The sequence below is a fragment of the Barbus barbus genome (genome assembly GCF_936440315.1).
Source record: "Barbus barbus genome assembly, chromosome: 14".
In the NCBI taxonomy this organism is placed as follows: Eukaryota; Metazoa; Chordata; class Actinopteri; order Cypriniformes; family Cyprinidae; genus Barbus; species Barbus barbus.
Genome location: NC_136742.1, coordinates 13,055,989 through 13,070,122, shown reverse-complemented (window position 1 = coordinate 13,070,122; position 14,134 = coordinate 13,055,989). Strand labels below are relative to the sequence as shown.

Below are 14,134 nucleotides of genomic sequence, written 5' to 3'. Positions count from 1 at the left end.
GAGCAGAAGGGGAAATGAACTGAGCCGTGAGCCATAATAAAATTATCCAAATGTTATTATGGCGCCGGCTGCCTCTGTCCTACTTTAATACACATTTCAGCTCCTCCGGGTCCCCTGCTGGCACTAGCCCTGCTGAATAAATCAACATTAGCTTATGTCTAAATTATTAAGGAAGTGACTTAGGCTCCTGTTTATTGTATAAATTATTAGGAGGGTGAAAGTGTTAAATGCTTGATTTGCCATTTAAAATTGAAGATTCCCTAAGAAACGGCTATTTCTCGGAGTTTGCTCATGGTGTAGGCCTACTTGTGTGATGCATGTATGCGCGCGCACGTGATTGCGAGAGAAGCACACAATGAGTGTATGCGTGAATGTGTGTTCATTTGCAAGATTATAAATCCAAAAAAGGTTGACATGATAAGGTGAGAATGAAAATGGCATTGTTTTTCGTCATTTTAAAACTTTAATTATAAAACGGATTGAAAATCTGATTGGCTAAGCCGCACTCCAAGCCATTTTAAATGCTGATAAAAGCACATCTGCAACTGATTACATTTTTTAAAATGAGGAATAGATATATTTAATGTCACTATTTGACAAATATCACTGAAACTGCTTTTAAAATGAGAAATAAACACACTGAATGTCTCTATTTGACAAATAGCCTATCAGTGAAACAGACAATATTAGGCTAGTTTCTGAGAGTTAGGCCTAGGCTCTAAACAATAACATAAAAAAATCAAGGTGCGACCCGTGCTTTTTAAACAATCAGGAACACTAGTGTGATTCAGTGATCTGGTGGACATTAACAGCACTTTTAATGAGCCAGATCGTTATTGCTTTCCTATAGACCAGGCATCCTCAAATCTGGCCCACTCCCGCAGAGTTTAGCTCTAACCCTAATCAGTCTTCAAGATCAAAAATCAAAAATATCAATTTAAAAATGATTTTGTTACATGACCCATAAGTTCAGTTGAGGTGACCGGTCCAAAAAATAAATAAAAAATGAAATCAGGTAATATTATCAGGGCTTGAGACTGGCCCTGATAATGTTATTCCTGTTTTCTTTTATTTATGCTTTCAGTCACTCAAAGAGCCTTTCCAGAAAGGTTTTGCAGAAGAAGGCCTCTGCATTTAGGCTAAATGAAGTCCTCAAAATATTTAACACTCAAACTCAGGTTTGTGTGTTACAATCAGGAAGATCAGAGTGTCGTTCTTGAAGAAGTAGACACAAACTTTCACACACAGCCCATGTGTGCTTTAATTTGTCTCCAGGAATATTCATTGGGCTGCTTAATATTACACAAAACCACAGTGTGAGCTTGCATGAATATTCATTGTCAAATTGTTTATTGTGTTTAGCCTTAGGCCCTGGCTTCAGTTGTCACTGCATCAGATTTTTGTGCATGTGTGAGTGCATACACATGTATGTTTGTGTGTGTGTTTCTTACGTGTGCATCAGCCTAAATGACTGACTGCTTTTGCAATTTTCATCACTTGTTTTGGTGTTTAATGTTTGTAATGACTTGTGAGTCTGTGAAGTTGGATTAATACACACTCAGTCCAAAAGGCTGTGATGCTGGTAGTCAGTTTGGATATAGCTTTCTCTGTGCGTTATGATGGAGAATCTCCTTTTTTAGTCACATGGGAAAATAAATATTTTAACAGACTAACTGCTGAGTTTTTTTCTTTCTCCAATTAATTTAAATGGAGCAATTAAGATTTAAATTTCCATAAATAGCTGAGGGACGGATTGAAGAATGGGGGTGCCTGTGTTACAGTCAAAAGCCTTGGGATTAACCACCTTCTTAATTATAAATAAAAATATAAACAGTGCACACTCTTCCTCACTCCCTCCCATTCTGATTTATACACATACACAGCAGGAATCAAGCACATTTTGACATCAATGAATTTACAGGATTTGTTCATGATTTTCCCAATCATTTGAGAAAGATTTTTTAACTAAACACATTATATTCAACAGAAATCCCAATTACTTTAAAAATTATATGATTTCTATGTTTTTTTTTTCTCAAGTCTTAACATCAAACAATATTCAAATTATTCAAACTAAAACTCCAGTTTCCATGACCTTATACACACAAACTCATGCTCCAGGAAGTGAAAGAAAGGGAGTGCTATGAAAGTGAAACAGGCCAGCAGGAGAATGACTTAGCAAACTGCATGTCTTCTGCATTTTACAAGACAGTCTTGGTTTGATCACTCACCAGAGAGAGGAGCTAAACACTTCATGAAACAATATCAGCAGAAATCTGGCGCTTCTTACTAACAGATAAACAAAAAGTGCTTCAGCATTACTGGAGTTTCAGGGTAACGACGCAATTTAAGGATGTGCTGCCCTCTGCTGGTAAAGAGATGTAAACGCAAATAAGAATTAGAGAAGCTCTTTATTTTTAACTGTTACATTGTTAACATTCCAGTTACTTTATATAATATAATATAATATAATTCTTATTTTCAAATAATTATGGAAAAATGTATATACATAACATGATAACTTTAAGTATACAACACATTAGTTAAATAATAAGCCCAAAATATATATTTTTAACTGATTATGCTTAATTGCATTAAAAACAAACAAACAAAAAAACTAATTCTGAAAACGTAATCTAAAACATTCACTAGTAACATTTTTCATTGATTATATGTTTTCTCGAGAGTATGAAAATAAGTAAACAAGGAAGGACACAATGTGTGTGATTTTAACAAGTAAAGTCATAGGCGGAAAATTATGCATTTTGGGCTAAAAAAATGAATAGCCTTAAAGACAAACATAAAATATAAAAATACTCAATACAACATTAGATTTAAAAGGGAGAGGGTGAAGACAGAAGTAAAATCATAAGCAGACAAATCATGCATTTTTGTCTCAAATAGAACATAAAACTCAGGGATTGCAATTGTATAGATTTCTGACAGCGGTATTGAAAGAAACAACATTCATAATCTTAAAGAAAAAACTATTAAAATATTCTAAACAATATTAGATTTGAAAGGGAGAAGATGAGGACATAAAGGGTTAATTCAAAGAGAGTGCACTGAGAAGGAAAATGATCTGCATTACTATGGTGATGATCTAATCTCAACCCTGATTGCCAGGTAATAACCCGTAGACCAAACAAAAGCGGTACATTTGCTTAGATGCGAGAATCCCATTTAGTTATTGATTCAGTAGTTGATGAGGTGCATCTGCTAAAGGATGTTCAGTGACTGACTAAAATCTTCAAAGTGGATTCTATTGGATATGAGATCTATGGCCTGTGACTGGCATACAAGGAAGAGCGTTTTAAGCAAGACCATTAGGCGGTTCGTAGCTCATTCTTAATGATTAAAGTCAAGTGTTGCGAGTCATTCTGTAGAGGATCTGTGCACAAACACACAGTGTGACTCTAGATCAGATCTGTCTCTTTGAGCTCATTAATGCTGTAAGTGTTGTGCTGTTCCTCCTCAGTGCCTCTCACTAGTCATACAGACGACAGCACCTCTCCAGCCGACTCCCTCTCCTTCTTCTGTGCCCTCTCTAGGTCCAGCACTCTGATCGCTGCCTGCTTGGCCACGAGCTGAGCTTGATCACTGGGGTACGAATCTGTGTCCACCACCCGATACGGGTCGATTTGGAAGGGGCTCTTGGAGAGGACGTCAGCATAGCGGCGCTTCAGGTCAGGGTCGGGACAGAATAGATATTCATACACAGCTGCAGCCAGGATGCCCCCTATTAAAGGGCCCACCCAGTACACCTGAGAGAGAAAGAGAAAGAAAAACAATAACTCTTCAAAAACACTGTGGGATCTGAAAGTTAGAGACGACATTCAAAACCGTTAATTTATCTAATTTAAATAGAAAAAAGTAAATTTAATAAAAAATTGTTCAAAAATAGTTGAAAATATATCATTTTTTAAAGATAACTTATTTTAATTTAATTTATTAGTTATTAAACCATTTACTCAATTGTTTTAGTATTTAAAAAAAAAAGTCAAGAAAAGTTATGATTTTAAATTAATAACAAATATATCAGATTCTGAGTATATTTAGGATTTCTTTTAATTTAATTAATTCATTATCATTTTTACTCAAATTGTGAGTTTTAGGATTTTAAAACAAGAAAATTCAACGTTAAATGAATAACAAATATTTCAGATTCTGCACTAATATATAATATTGAAGATTTTTTAAAATAATTTATTTTAAATTAAATCAAATTAAATAAAAAAAAAATCACTGAAATTGTGAGCTTTAGGATATTGAAAAAACTAAAGAAATGTTATGATGTAAAATTAATAAGCTATATTTATAATTATGCACCAGTATATAATATTTAAGATGTCTCTATTCATAATTATATTATATATTATATTGCTATTATTATATACTTTACATATAATTGTTATTTTTATAATGAATAAATGAATTAGACGTTTCACTCAACTTGTGAGAAAGAAATGTTATTATGTAAAATTAATAAGACTTTTATAATATTTAAGATTCTGCATAAATGCATAATATTTAAGATTGAGGTTTTATGAAATTATTACATTAATGAATGAATAAATTAAACTTCACTCAAACTGTAAATTTTGAATAAAACGTTATTAGGTAAAATTAATAAGAAATATTAAAGATTCTGCACTAATATATAATATTCAAGATTTTCTAAATTAATTCATTTAAATTAAATGTCAATTTAATAATTCAACTTTTCACACACATTATTATGTTAATATTATAAGTTTGCTATGAAAAATTTATTAAATTAAAACTGAGATAACACAAACATTTTCATTCAGACTTCTGGGCCCCACTGTGTATAATTATTATTATTTTATTTAATTCTCTGCATTATTTTGTAAATATTACAGTATGATATGTCTTTCCTTTTCATTTGTTATAATTTCAGCCCAGTAAATAATCTGTTCTGCTCTTATATGTCTGATATATGCATGTTATCAGTGCTGGCCAGGATATCGACTTCAAAACTGTGCCAAAACTGGATAACTAACTGCTGTGATGACAGAAATAGAAGTGCACGACCCACTGCATATCACAGGACAGATACGTTTACCCTTCACAACCCTGGACAGTGCTACGCAAAACCTGTGCCCAAAAATGCAGTTCATTTGGTTTATCTCATTATTTCCAAATTGTTACATATACAGTATAATGATCACCAGCAGCTCATTAGTGTAACAGTACCACTTTGGCCTTCATGTGGCTTCACCCCTGATGTATTTCTTTCATTCCTAATCTCTAAAATCTTTCATTGATGAATCTCACACCAACACTTTGAAAAGGGCACAGAGTGTAGCCTGCTGCAAGTGCGGTAAACACTGCATGAAAGAAATGTTTTGACCTTTCTAATGTTACAGCGCCAGTGAGGAGACCCTGTATCAAACGTGTTGACAGCAGCAGCCACTTAGACGCGCCACTCATGATGATACATAACGCTCATATGTGCATGTAGGGAGCACACCAGCCAGTGTCATGTACCGGTGTTATTTTGAATACCACATCTGTCTGGCTTCTGACCGCTGTGCAATGTTTCAAGCAGAATTACATTTAAACCCACAAGCTGCAGTATATACACTGGGCGCTGGTAATCACAACCTTTCTGATATTCAGTACAACAGCAGGATCCAGATTATAGTGCAGTTCAAGAATTGTTAAGATACACTGAGATATTCAAAATTAATTAAGCCAGTATTTCAAGCTTTATGCCAAAGGTCTGTGGTCGGTCAGAGATAAACGCCTTGTTGTTCCAAATATAGTTCAGTCTCCTTTGCATGAGTAAAACAAAGCCAAATTTTTCTTCTTAAATAAGTTTTGGCACTGAATCAAATTCTTGTCAGCTTCACTTTTATGAGCCACTGTTCTAAAGGCCTTGCTGACCTTCAATCCTTATGCACATAAATATCACTGTAGGAATTAGCAAGAACTTAATGAGTCTTTGCATTGTTTATCTACATGCAGAAGATAATGTGTAAATCTTACCCAATGGTCCTGCCATTTTGCCATGATGACCGCAGGCCCAAAAGAGCGAGCTGGATTCATACTGGCTCCAGTGTACGGGATCTGAAACAAACACACAAAACTTGTTACACTTGTTATGAACTTACATGAATTTTGAAACAAAGACTCAATGGAAAAACATTCCAAAACTCCAAAAAGTACTTTCCAGTTTCCAGTTTCCAGCTGAAATGAACATTACTGTCAGTAAAACACTAACAACTTTTATTTCTTTTCACACAGATTATGATTATATATGATTATATATTGTAAACTAATACATTTTGACATTTGCATCATAACCAGCGCCATATGTATGGATTTTCTGACATAGTAAACTTGCTTGGTAACGCACCTGGTGCAGAACATGTAAATAGGTTAAAATGGCATTGCTACTTCAGAAAATGTATATCTCACATGTTAACACTAGCTGGGTTTACATTACAGATTTGTGCAAAACTTTTGCGATATTTTATAAATGTCGATGAAAAAAACTATTGCAAAATGACGGTGTTTCCATTAACCAATGTTATGTGACTAAAACAATTTTTTCCTCTCGCGATAAGTCATGATGACGTATGTTGGTAGGTCTGCACAGCACCGATGCATCTCAAAAGAACCAATTATATTTAATCGAAGGAGACGCAAGTGTGTACCTTTAGTGAAGCAGTGTAGAGAGCAGCTTCTGGGATGTTTCTGAAAGTGCTGCGTTGTGGTTGGTAAAAAGACAAGCATTGACTAGAGTGCCTGCGATCAGCTCCGGTGGCTGTGTCGGAGCCGTAATGCGCAGTGTGCAGGGTAAATAAAGGGTTATCCAAGCATTAACGGCAAGGAAAGCGTTTATACTTGAAAGCGGCTACATATGAGGTGTTTCTTGGAGATTATAGTACATTAAAGAATGATCATGTGACTTTTACGTATGCCAGGTGACCAGTAAAAAAAAAAAAAAAATCCCATTGCAGTTTTGCAAAATATTCCTTTTTCGAATTGCCTGAAAAAACACCTTATGCAAGTGTAAAAACTTTTTGCGATATATGGGAGTTTTTGCAAAATTGATGTTTTCATTGGGTGTGGCTACTGTCGGTTAGTTTTGAGGTAGAGTTTTCTGCAGGTGCTACATTATTCTCAAATGCAATAGAGCACTACATTTCAGAAATGCCAATGTAATAAACCAACATAATGAAATGTTCATCTGAACATGCTTTTAGCAACACTCACTGGAGATTTCATATCAAAAATATTGCAACCATTATATTTTTACAGAAATGCCCGTTTTGCCGTTTTGCAATCGGAAATGCAAAGAAACGAAATGATTGAAGATGAAGCATAAAAAGATAGGAAGAATGAGTGTGCTGAGTGAAGCGGTTTGCCTTTTAAAATCATAAATCTGCTCTAAAGGGTCTTAAATACTGTTTGTACCAGTGCCAAGCCTAAATACATGAGGGCACGTAGAGGGCATACCGCTCTCATGCCAACATCCTTAGCAACACAAATGAGCTTTCATATAAACACCTCATCTGCAGATTCTGCTGGGACTATTGGCATGGAAATAACACCATCACTTGGGATCGTAGCTAGGCTTCAAATTCTCCAAAGGAGAACTAAGCAGATACACCTCAAGAGGCTAATCTTTATAGGATAAAGATCTTCAAGTACTGCTTAAAATGTGCTCGACAGTGCAGGATTGAAAATATTATCTCCATATAGTTAAAGCGCTCACTAGAAACATGCTTTCTAATGGTGTAAATCATAAAATACTCACAGCAAACAGATGGCCGATGCACACCGACAGCCCAATAGCCAGGGCTGGCGAACCTTTGAGATCATTGCGTTTGGGGTCACAGGTGGCAAAGACAGTGAAGACAAGCTCAAAAGTGATTATGAGCTCTATCACAATTGCATGACCAGTGGAGATTTCAGCATTGACCTGCAGGAGGTGATAGTGAGTTACGTGTAGACTGAATTTCATCAACTGCACAGTGTTTTTCAATTATTCTCCTGGAGGCCCTTACCAATTACAAATTTTAGGGATCTTACTAATGTGACATGCTTAATTTGGGCTATTGAGTGCTTTACTAATGAGTTTAATTAGGTGTAAAACGTCTAATCAAATGTGTTAAAGGGATAGTTCACCCAAAAATGAAAATTCTGTCATCATTTACTCACCCTCATGCCATTATGCATGAGTTTTCTTCAGTGGAACACAAAAGAAGATGTTTGAAGTTTGTCTGAAGTGTTTTTTACTCATACAATGAAAGTCAATGGGGTCCAAAACAACAGTGGACCCTACTGACTTTTTGTCATTTTTTTCTTCTGTGGAACACAAAGGTGAGTAAATAATGACAGAATTTTTATTTTTGGGTGAACTATCACTTTAATTAAACATACTCACAGAAGTCACTCCCATTCCTCCTCTCACTGATGCTGGTGTCACTCCGTACAAGATGGCTGCCCCCACCACTGCCCCCAGACACTGTGCCAACAAATAAAACACACCCTTTGCCAGACTCAGCTTCCGTGTAGCAACCATCGCTGCAGTGACGGCCGGATTAATGTGGGCACCGCTGATGTGCCCAAAACACTGGACGAGGGTTGCGATGGATAAACCAAAGCAAAGAGAGATGAGGACGAGGTCGGCAGGCGGAGGGTTCTCCTGTGTTGCAGCCCAATTGATGGTGGAACCCAAACTGAGCAGTACGAATATTATCATGGCTAAAAACTCCCCCGCAACCGCTCGCCAGAATTCCTGAGTCCACACACCCTTGAAGGCTGCCATGATGCTGTTATTGCATGTGCAAGGCGACACACACCTCCTTAAAGGAACAAAAAAGTGAGCATATATAAGACCATGAGTAAAAATGCTTCTATTTTGCTTTTTTTTTTCCAATACAAATTATGTCTGCAATGCTAGGTAGATTACTTACAAACTGTACTCAAATTACACGGCAAAAATTGTAGTTATATAATATAATAGATTTTAATCTATTTGAGTACTTTTAGATTACTTTTTCCCTAATTCATTTATTACACAGATTTATTATTTTGTAACATACTGGTATAAAAACACAAAAATATTCAATTTTTTGTTATCAACATAAACTGGATTAAACATTACATTATGTCAATGTTTCCAAAAAGGGCTTTGTGAATGGGGAAAAAAGAAAGAGAATTGGAGAAAATAAATAAATAATAACTCATTGTAATCATGTAATCAACAAAAAAGTAACTGTAATTTGATAATAGGCATTTTAAAATATAATGTAATCTAATAGGCACTTTATTTTTGGAGTCTGACACACAGTATCTCACAGAAGTGAGTACACCCCTCACATTTTTGTAAATATTTTATTATATCTTTTCATGTGACAACACTGAAGAAATGACACTTTGCTACAATGTAAAGTAGTGAGTGCACAGCTTGTATAACAGTGTCAATTTGCTGTCCCCTCAAAGCCATTAATGTCTAAACCGCTGGCCACAAAAGTGAGTACACCCCTAAGTGAAAATGTCCAAATTGGGCCCAAAGTGTCAATATTTTGTGTGGCCACCATTATTTTCTCACTCATTTCTATGAGAGATACTGTACATTACATGCATTACATAATGCAGGGTACGTATTACAACCCAGCATTGATTAACAAATATGCATAATAATTTCAATAAGATTTTGAATTTCAGAATTATTATTTGGTTTGTCTCTCTTTACAGCATCATAATAGGTAAAGCATCCACCTCTTAAATTAAGAATCATTTTCCATCCTTATCATCACATAATGATGATAAGCCATATATAAACCTGATGATTATAAGATCCAGCATGATTTTAAATGATCCAATGAGCATCTTGTGCTTCTAACCATCCGTGCAAAGAGTTGCATGGTATCTGATGCAGTATGCAACAATGCAGTATCTGACATAATTTTTCAACATTTCATGTCATAATCTTTCTTTTAAAAGTTTCAAAATCCTAAAACTTTATTTTTTTTCCCCCCTAGGACAAAATTGCAGTGAGAATGAGAATACACACGAGAGAGAAAAATACACAGGAAAACTATTTTCAATCATTCATTATTTATTATAAAAGATTGTAATAGTGTTTTTATCTCAATCTGCATGGTTTTAAAGTGTCTCTTCATGCAGTTAATCTGTGCGCTCCTTCCAAGTGGAAATTCATCCAATTAGAGTGGCCTCAGTTTCCTTACAAAGATTCCATAGAGCACAGGCTCGGAAAAATTCCAGAAAGAGTCATAAACAAAGTGGATCTATTATTAATACAGCAGCTGTTCAGTATACATCAGAAAAACGCATATGCAATGTAGACATCATTGGCAACTCAAATTAAAGTGACACTATAAACATCATGAAAAAGAAAGATCAAAATAACTTGCTGTTGAGGAATATAAGAATTATGATTTATTATGCATTTACAAAAAAATGACTATGGCAACCATAGTTTTAAGAAAACATCCACAAATATTAGGCTACTGTAAAACTTTCACAACTTTGTATTACTCACCACTGTCATCAATGTCAATTTAAGCATATTGTAGAAGATTCAGAAGCTTTTAAGACTTTTTGAAGAATTTCTCATATTAATTGACATTCCAATTGGGGGAAATATTTAAACTAGCTTAACCAGCTAAAAAGTAAGCAAACTCCCTGTTAAACAAGCCAACAGACCAGTCAACACCAGCTAAGACCAGCACACCAGTTTAGACTGGTTTAAGATGCATGCAGCTATGCAACAATTGCCGCTAAAGTCAAATAATAATGCATAAACATTCTACGACGCAGTTTAAAATGTTCTCTAGATGATGACTGCGTGATTATTTCGGGGATCAGAGATGTTGTCTGGCAGGTGTCCCAACTGAACGTCATGTGAACATTTAACCCCGTGTGCTGGAAGATCACAAACATCACTTCACGAGCCCAAACAACTTACTATCAGAGACAAAATCGACAACTTACCGAAGAAAGCCACAACTTCTGTTCGGAACGGAGACCTGCGATAACGCTTTTCTCATGCCTGAAGCATCCTCTCAACGGGAGAAGTCGACCAAGACATTTAAAGCACGGGATCTCGCTGTAGGCGTGATGATATATTACAGCGCGCCCTCTTTTAATGATCAATATGTGTGTGGGTCTGAGTGTTCAGCATCTCCTCCCTCTGATTCACACACACACGCGTTTCCCCCGTGTTCTGATCAAAACTATGAAGTTCAATCAACACGACAGCATTAACTATTGCCGGTACATATCAGCCTAGTGCTTTTCTTACAATATTTACCTCCCTGAGCTGTGTATGCGTTAGCACTTTAATAAATAAATAAATAATAATTTATGAATTTATTACTATTGTACAAATATTACATCTACAGCAACACCAGCAGCAATATAAATTAATAAAAAAGGAACTGTAAGACTTCAAACAGTTATTGATGAATATGATAAAATGGGCTGAACTTGTAAGCCCAGCTCATATATGACATTTCACACTCCCTAGGTGTATTTAATAATCCTTATTTATCTTTGATCTATGAAGGGACTTCTGTTTGAACCTCATACTTAACCAGAGAGCTCATATAATAAAACCTTTCAGTTTTTTATAAACTGGCCAAACATTGCTATTCAAGTCTATATTAGTCTATAAAAAGTTTCAAGCTTCTAAACCACAGTTTATAAAATTTCTTCACCGATGCATTCTGAAATAGATCAGATCACGCACAGTCTATTCTACACATTTTTAATCAAAAAACATTTTTTGGAGGCTTAGGTTTTACAAGAAAATACTATTTCACTCTTTCATGTTTAGTTTAATACACATTTTGCCATTTCTTCCAGAAATGTATTAGCCATTTTTTAGTGAAAATAGTTTCAAAGTAAATCCAATGCCTTTTGCCTTATCCGTCGAGTAAATAATGGAATATTATTGCTGTATTTTACAGTGTTGAACATATTTTTCAAAGTATTTATGATTTAGGTGTTAATAATACAAACTGTACAAATAAACCAACCAGCTAAACAAATAGTACAATAGTGACAACTGTAACATACAATAATAACATAGTAATCAAGGGAATACCTAGAGCACTTTCCTCTTGAACTCACCTAAATCTGTCCAAGGCTCCACAGCTTGTCATTCCTTCCTCAGACTGACTGGCAGCTCAGTATGCTTCTCTCTCAGTGTCGTGTTACCGGCTCTTCATGGTCATATCAAAGCTGAGAGACCACAGCACAGAGATATGAAGAAGCTGTACAACTGATCTGACAGCACTGACAAGACCAGAGACACGTCTCCCACAACTCACGCCTCATTGTATCACACAGCAGTTATACAAGGCCATTAGAGGCTCGCTCTATCTATCTATCTATCTATCTATCTATCTATCTATCTATCTATCTATCTATCTATCTATCTATCTATCTATCTATCTATCTATCTATCTATCTATCTATCTATCTATCTATCTATCTATCTATCTATTAGAATTTACAGTATAGCATCATAATAGGTAATGTGTTTGCCATCTCTGAAATTAAGAATCAATTTCTATCCTTATCATCACATAATGAATTATACTGGTATACATATTAGTCATATTTAAAGTTCTAATCTGAAATATCGTTAAAGGTCAACAAGCTAAAGAGATGTGATTACATTCTCAGTGATAATCTACTTAACGTTAATTTATAATTTGCATGTAAAATGTCACATGAGCTTTATATCTAAATGAATGAAGGAGTCATTTGGAGTCTCTTATGCTCACCAAATTAATTTTGATCAAAATTCAGTAAAATGTAATTTATTCCTGTGCTGGTAAAAAAAAGCAAAATTTTCAGCAGTTATTACTAATTATTCTGTAATATAATAATAATTACTATATTAATTATTCTGATATGATGATTTGGTGATCAAAAATCATTTTAATATGACGATTGTTTATCACTGTTGAAAACAGCTGTGCCGATTAATATTTTTGTGGAAACCATGTTTTTTTCAGGATTCTTTGCTAGAAATAGAAAGTAAAAGAGCAGCATTTATTTGAAATAGATTTTCTTTTGCAACAAAACAAATGCCTTCAATTGATCAATTTAATGCATCCTTGATAAATAAAATCATGCATTTCTTTTAATTTCTTTAAAAAAGGCAGTGCATTTTGTATTATTTCTCATGTTTTCATTGTTTTATCCAGTTCAGTTTAATAATAACACTATTTTAATTCAAAATAAGTCCACTACTGTAGTTACCATTCTGCAGTGGTTTTGTATGTCAAAATTCTTACATCCTTTACTGTATTTACAGTGCTGACAGAAAACCCCATCTCTGATCAGACAGTTTACTTATACTTTGGATAGATGTTAGGAAACATGGACTTTATGTCAGTTTGATTGGGTAGTATTGCGCCAATTCAGCACCTGTCAACACTCACAGATGAGGTCAGCTGCAGGTCACACACTATAATCTTCCACACCTAAAAATAATCAGTCAATTATTACAACTTAATTCAAATGAGTTTTTCAAGGTCCACCCAAATTAATAAATTCAGCCTATATGTAACATCTCAGGCCAGTGTGAATTTGACTCAACCTCTGAGGCATCCAAGAAGTTCAGTCCAGTAGATGATGCAAGGATTTCGTATAATGCATTGATACCCAGGCTATGTATTAGACGTGTCCCCTGCGGATGAAAAAAGCTCTTAGATTTGTTTCTTGTGCCTAGAGTCAGTTGTAACCACTTCAGACACAAAGCACCAGTCCATTTCCAAGCACAACACCTCAGAGTGCTGTAACCTCACAGAGCCACAGTTTGGAGAGTGTGTAAAGTGAAGAATACCTCCCACATGAGTGTCTCTGTTAAGTCCTCAACATATGAATTCATGTGAGGAAAGTACCACATTAATATGTTAGTCTCATCACATATTGATTGACTAAACAGGTGACTCTAAAGGAGTGGTGTATGTGTATAGCTGTTGTTCATTTGCAGAAAAATTCAGTGCCTGCCTGTCTGTCAGGATCCAACGGATTTCCTGGTTGAGGTTGACTGTATTTGTTTAAACAGTTTTTGAAAAGCCTTTGGAGAGAGGAAAAGCCGGTGCAGAAAATCCTG

At 35.1% G+C, this 14,134-nt stretch overlaps 1 protein-coding gene across 1 annotated transcript; it reads right to left on the bottom strand.

The window, feature by feature from the left end:
- Positions 1-2,394: 2,394 nt before the first annotated feature.
- On the bottom strand, positions 2,395-12,212 carry LOC306880712 (aquaporin-4-like). The gene is made up of 5 exons (XM_079434436.1): positions 12,136-12,212; positions 8,420-8,840; positions 7,790-7,954; positions 6,013-6,093; positions 2,395-3,764 (listed from the first exon to the last, which is right to left on the bottom strand). The coding sequence occupies exons 1-5, from the start codon at positions 12,165-12,167 to the stop codon at positions 3,492-3,494; spliced, it is 972 nt and encodes a 323-aa protein (XP_079290562.1). The 5' UTR covers positions 12,168-12,212; the 3' UTR covers positions 2,395-3,491.
- Positions 12,213-14,134: the final 1,922 nt, after the last annotated feature.

Excerpts from the sequence above, each read along its gene's own strand:
- LOC306880712 (XM_079434436.1), bottom strand. The coding sequence starts at position 12,167 with ATGACAAGCTGTGGAGCCTTGGACAGATTTAG. Across the intron at positions 7,955-8,419 it reads GAGGAATGGGAGTGACTTCT|GTCAATGCTGAAATCTCCAC; the intron begins GTGAGTATGTTT and ends CACCTCCTGCAG. Across the intron at positions 6,094-7,789 it reads GCATCGGCCATCTGTTTGCT|ATCCCGTACACTGGAGCCAG; the intron begins GTGAGTATTTTA and ends TGTTTGTTTCAG.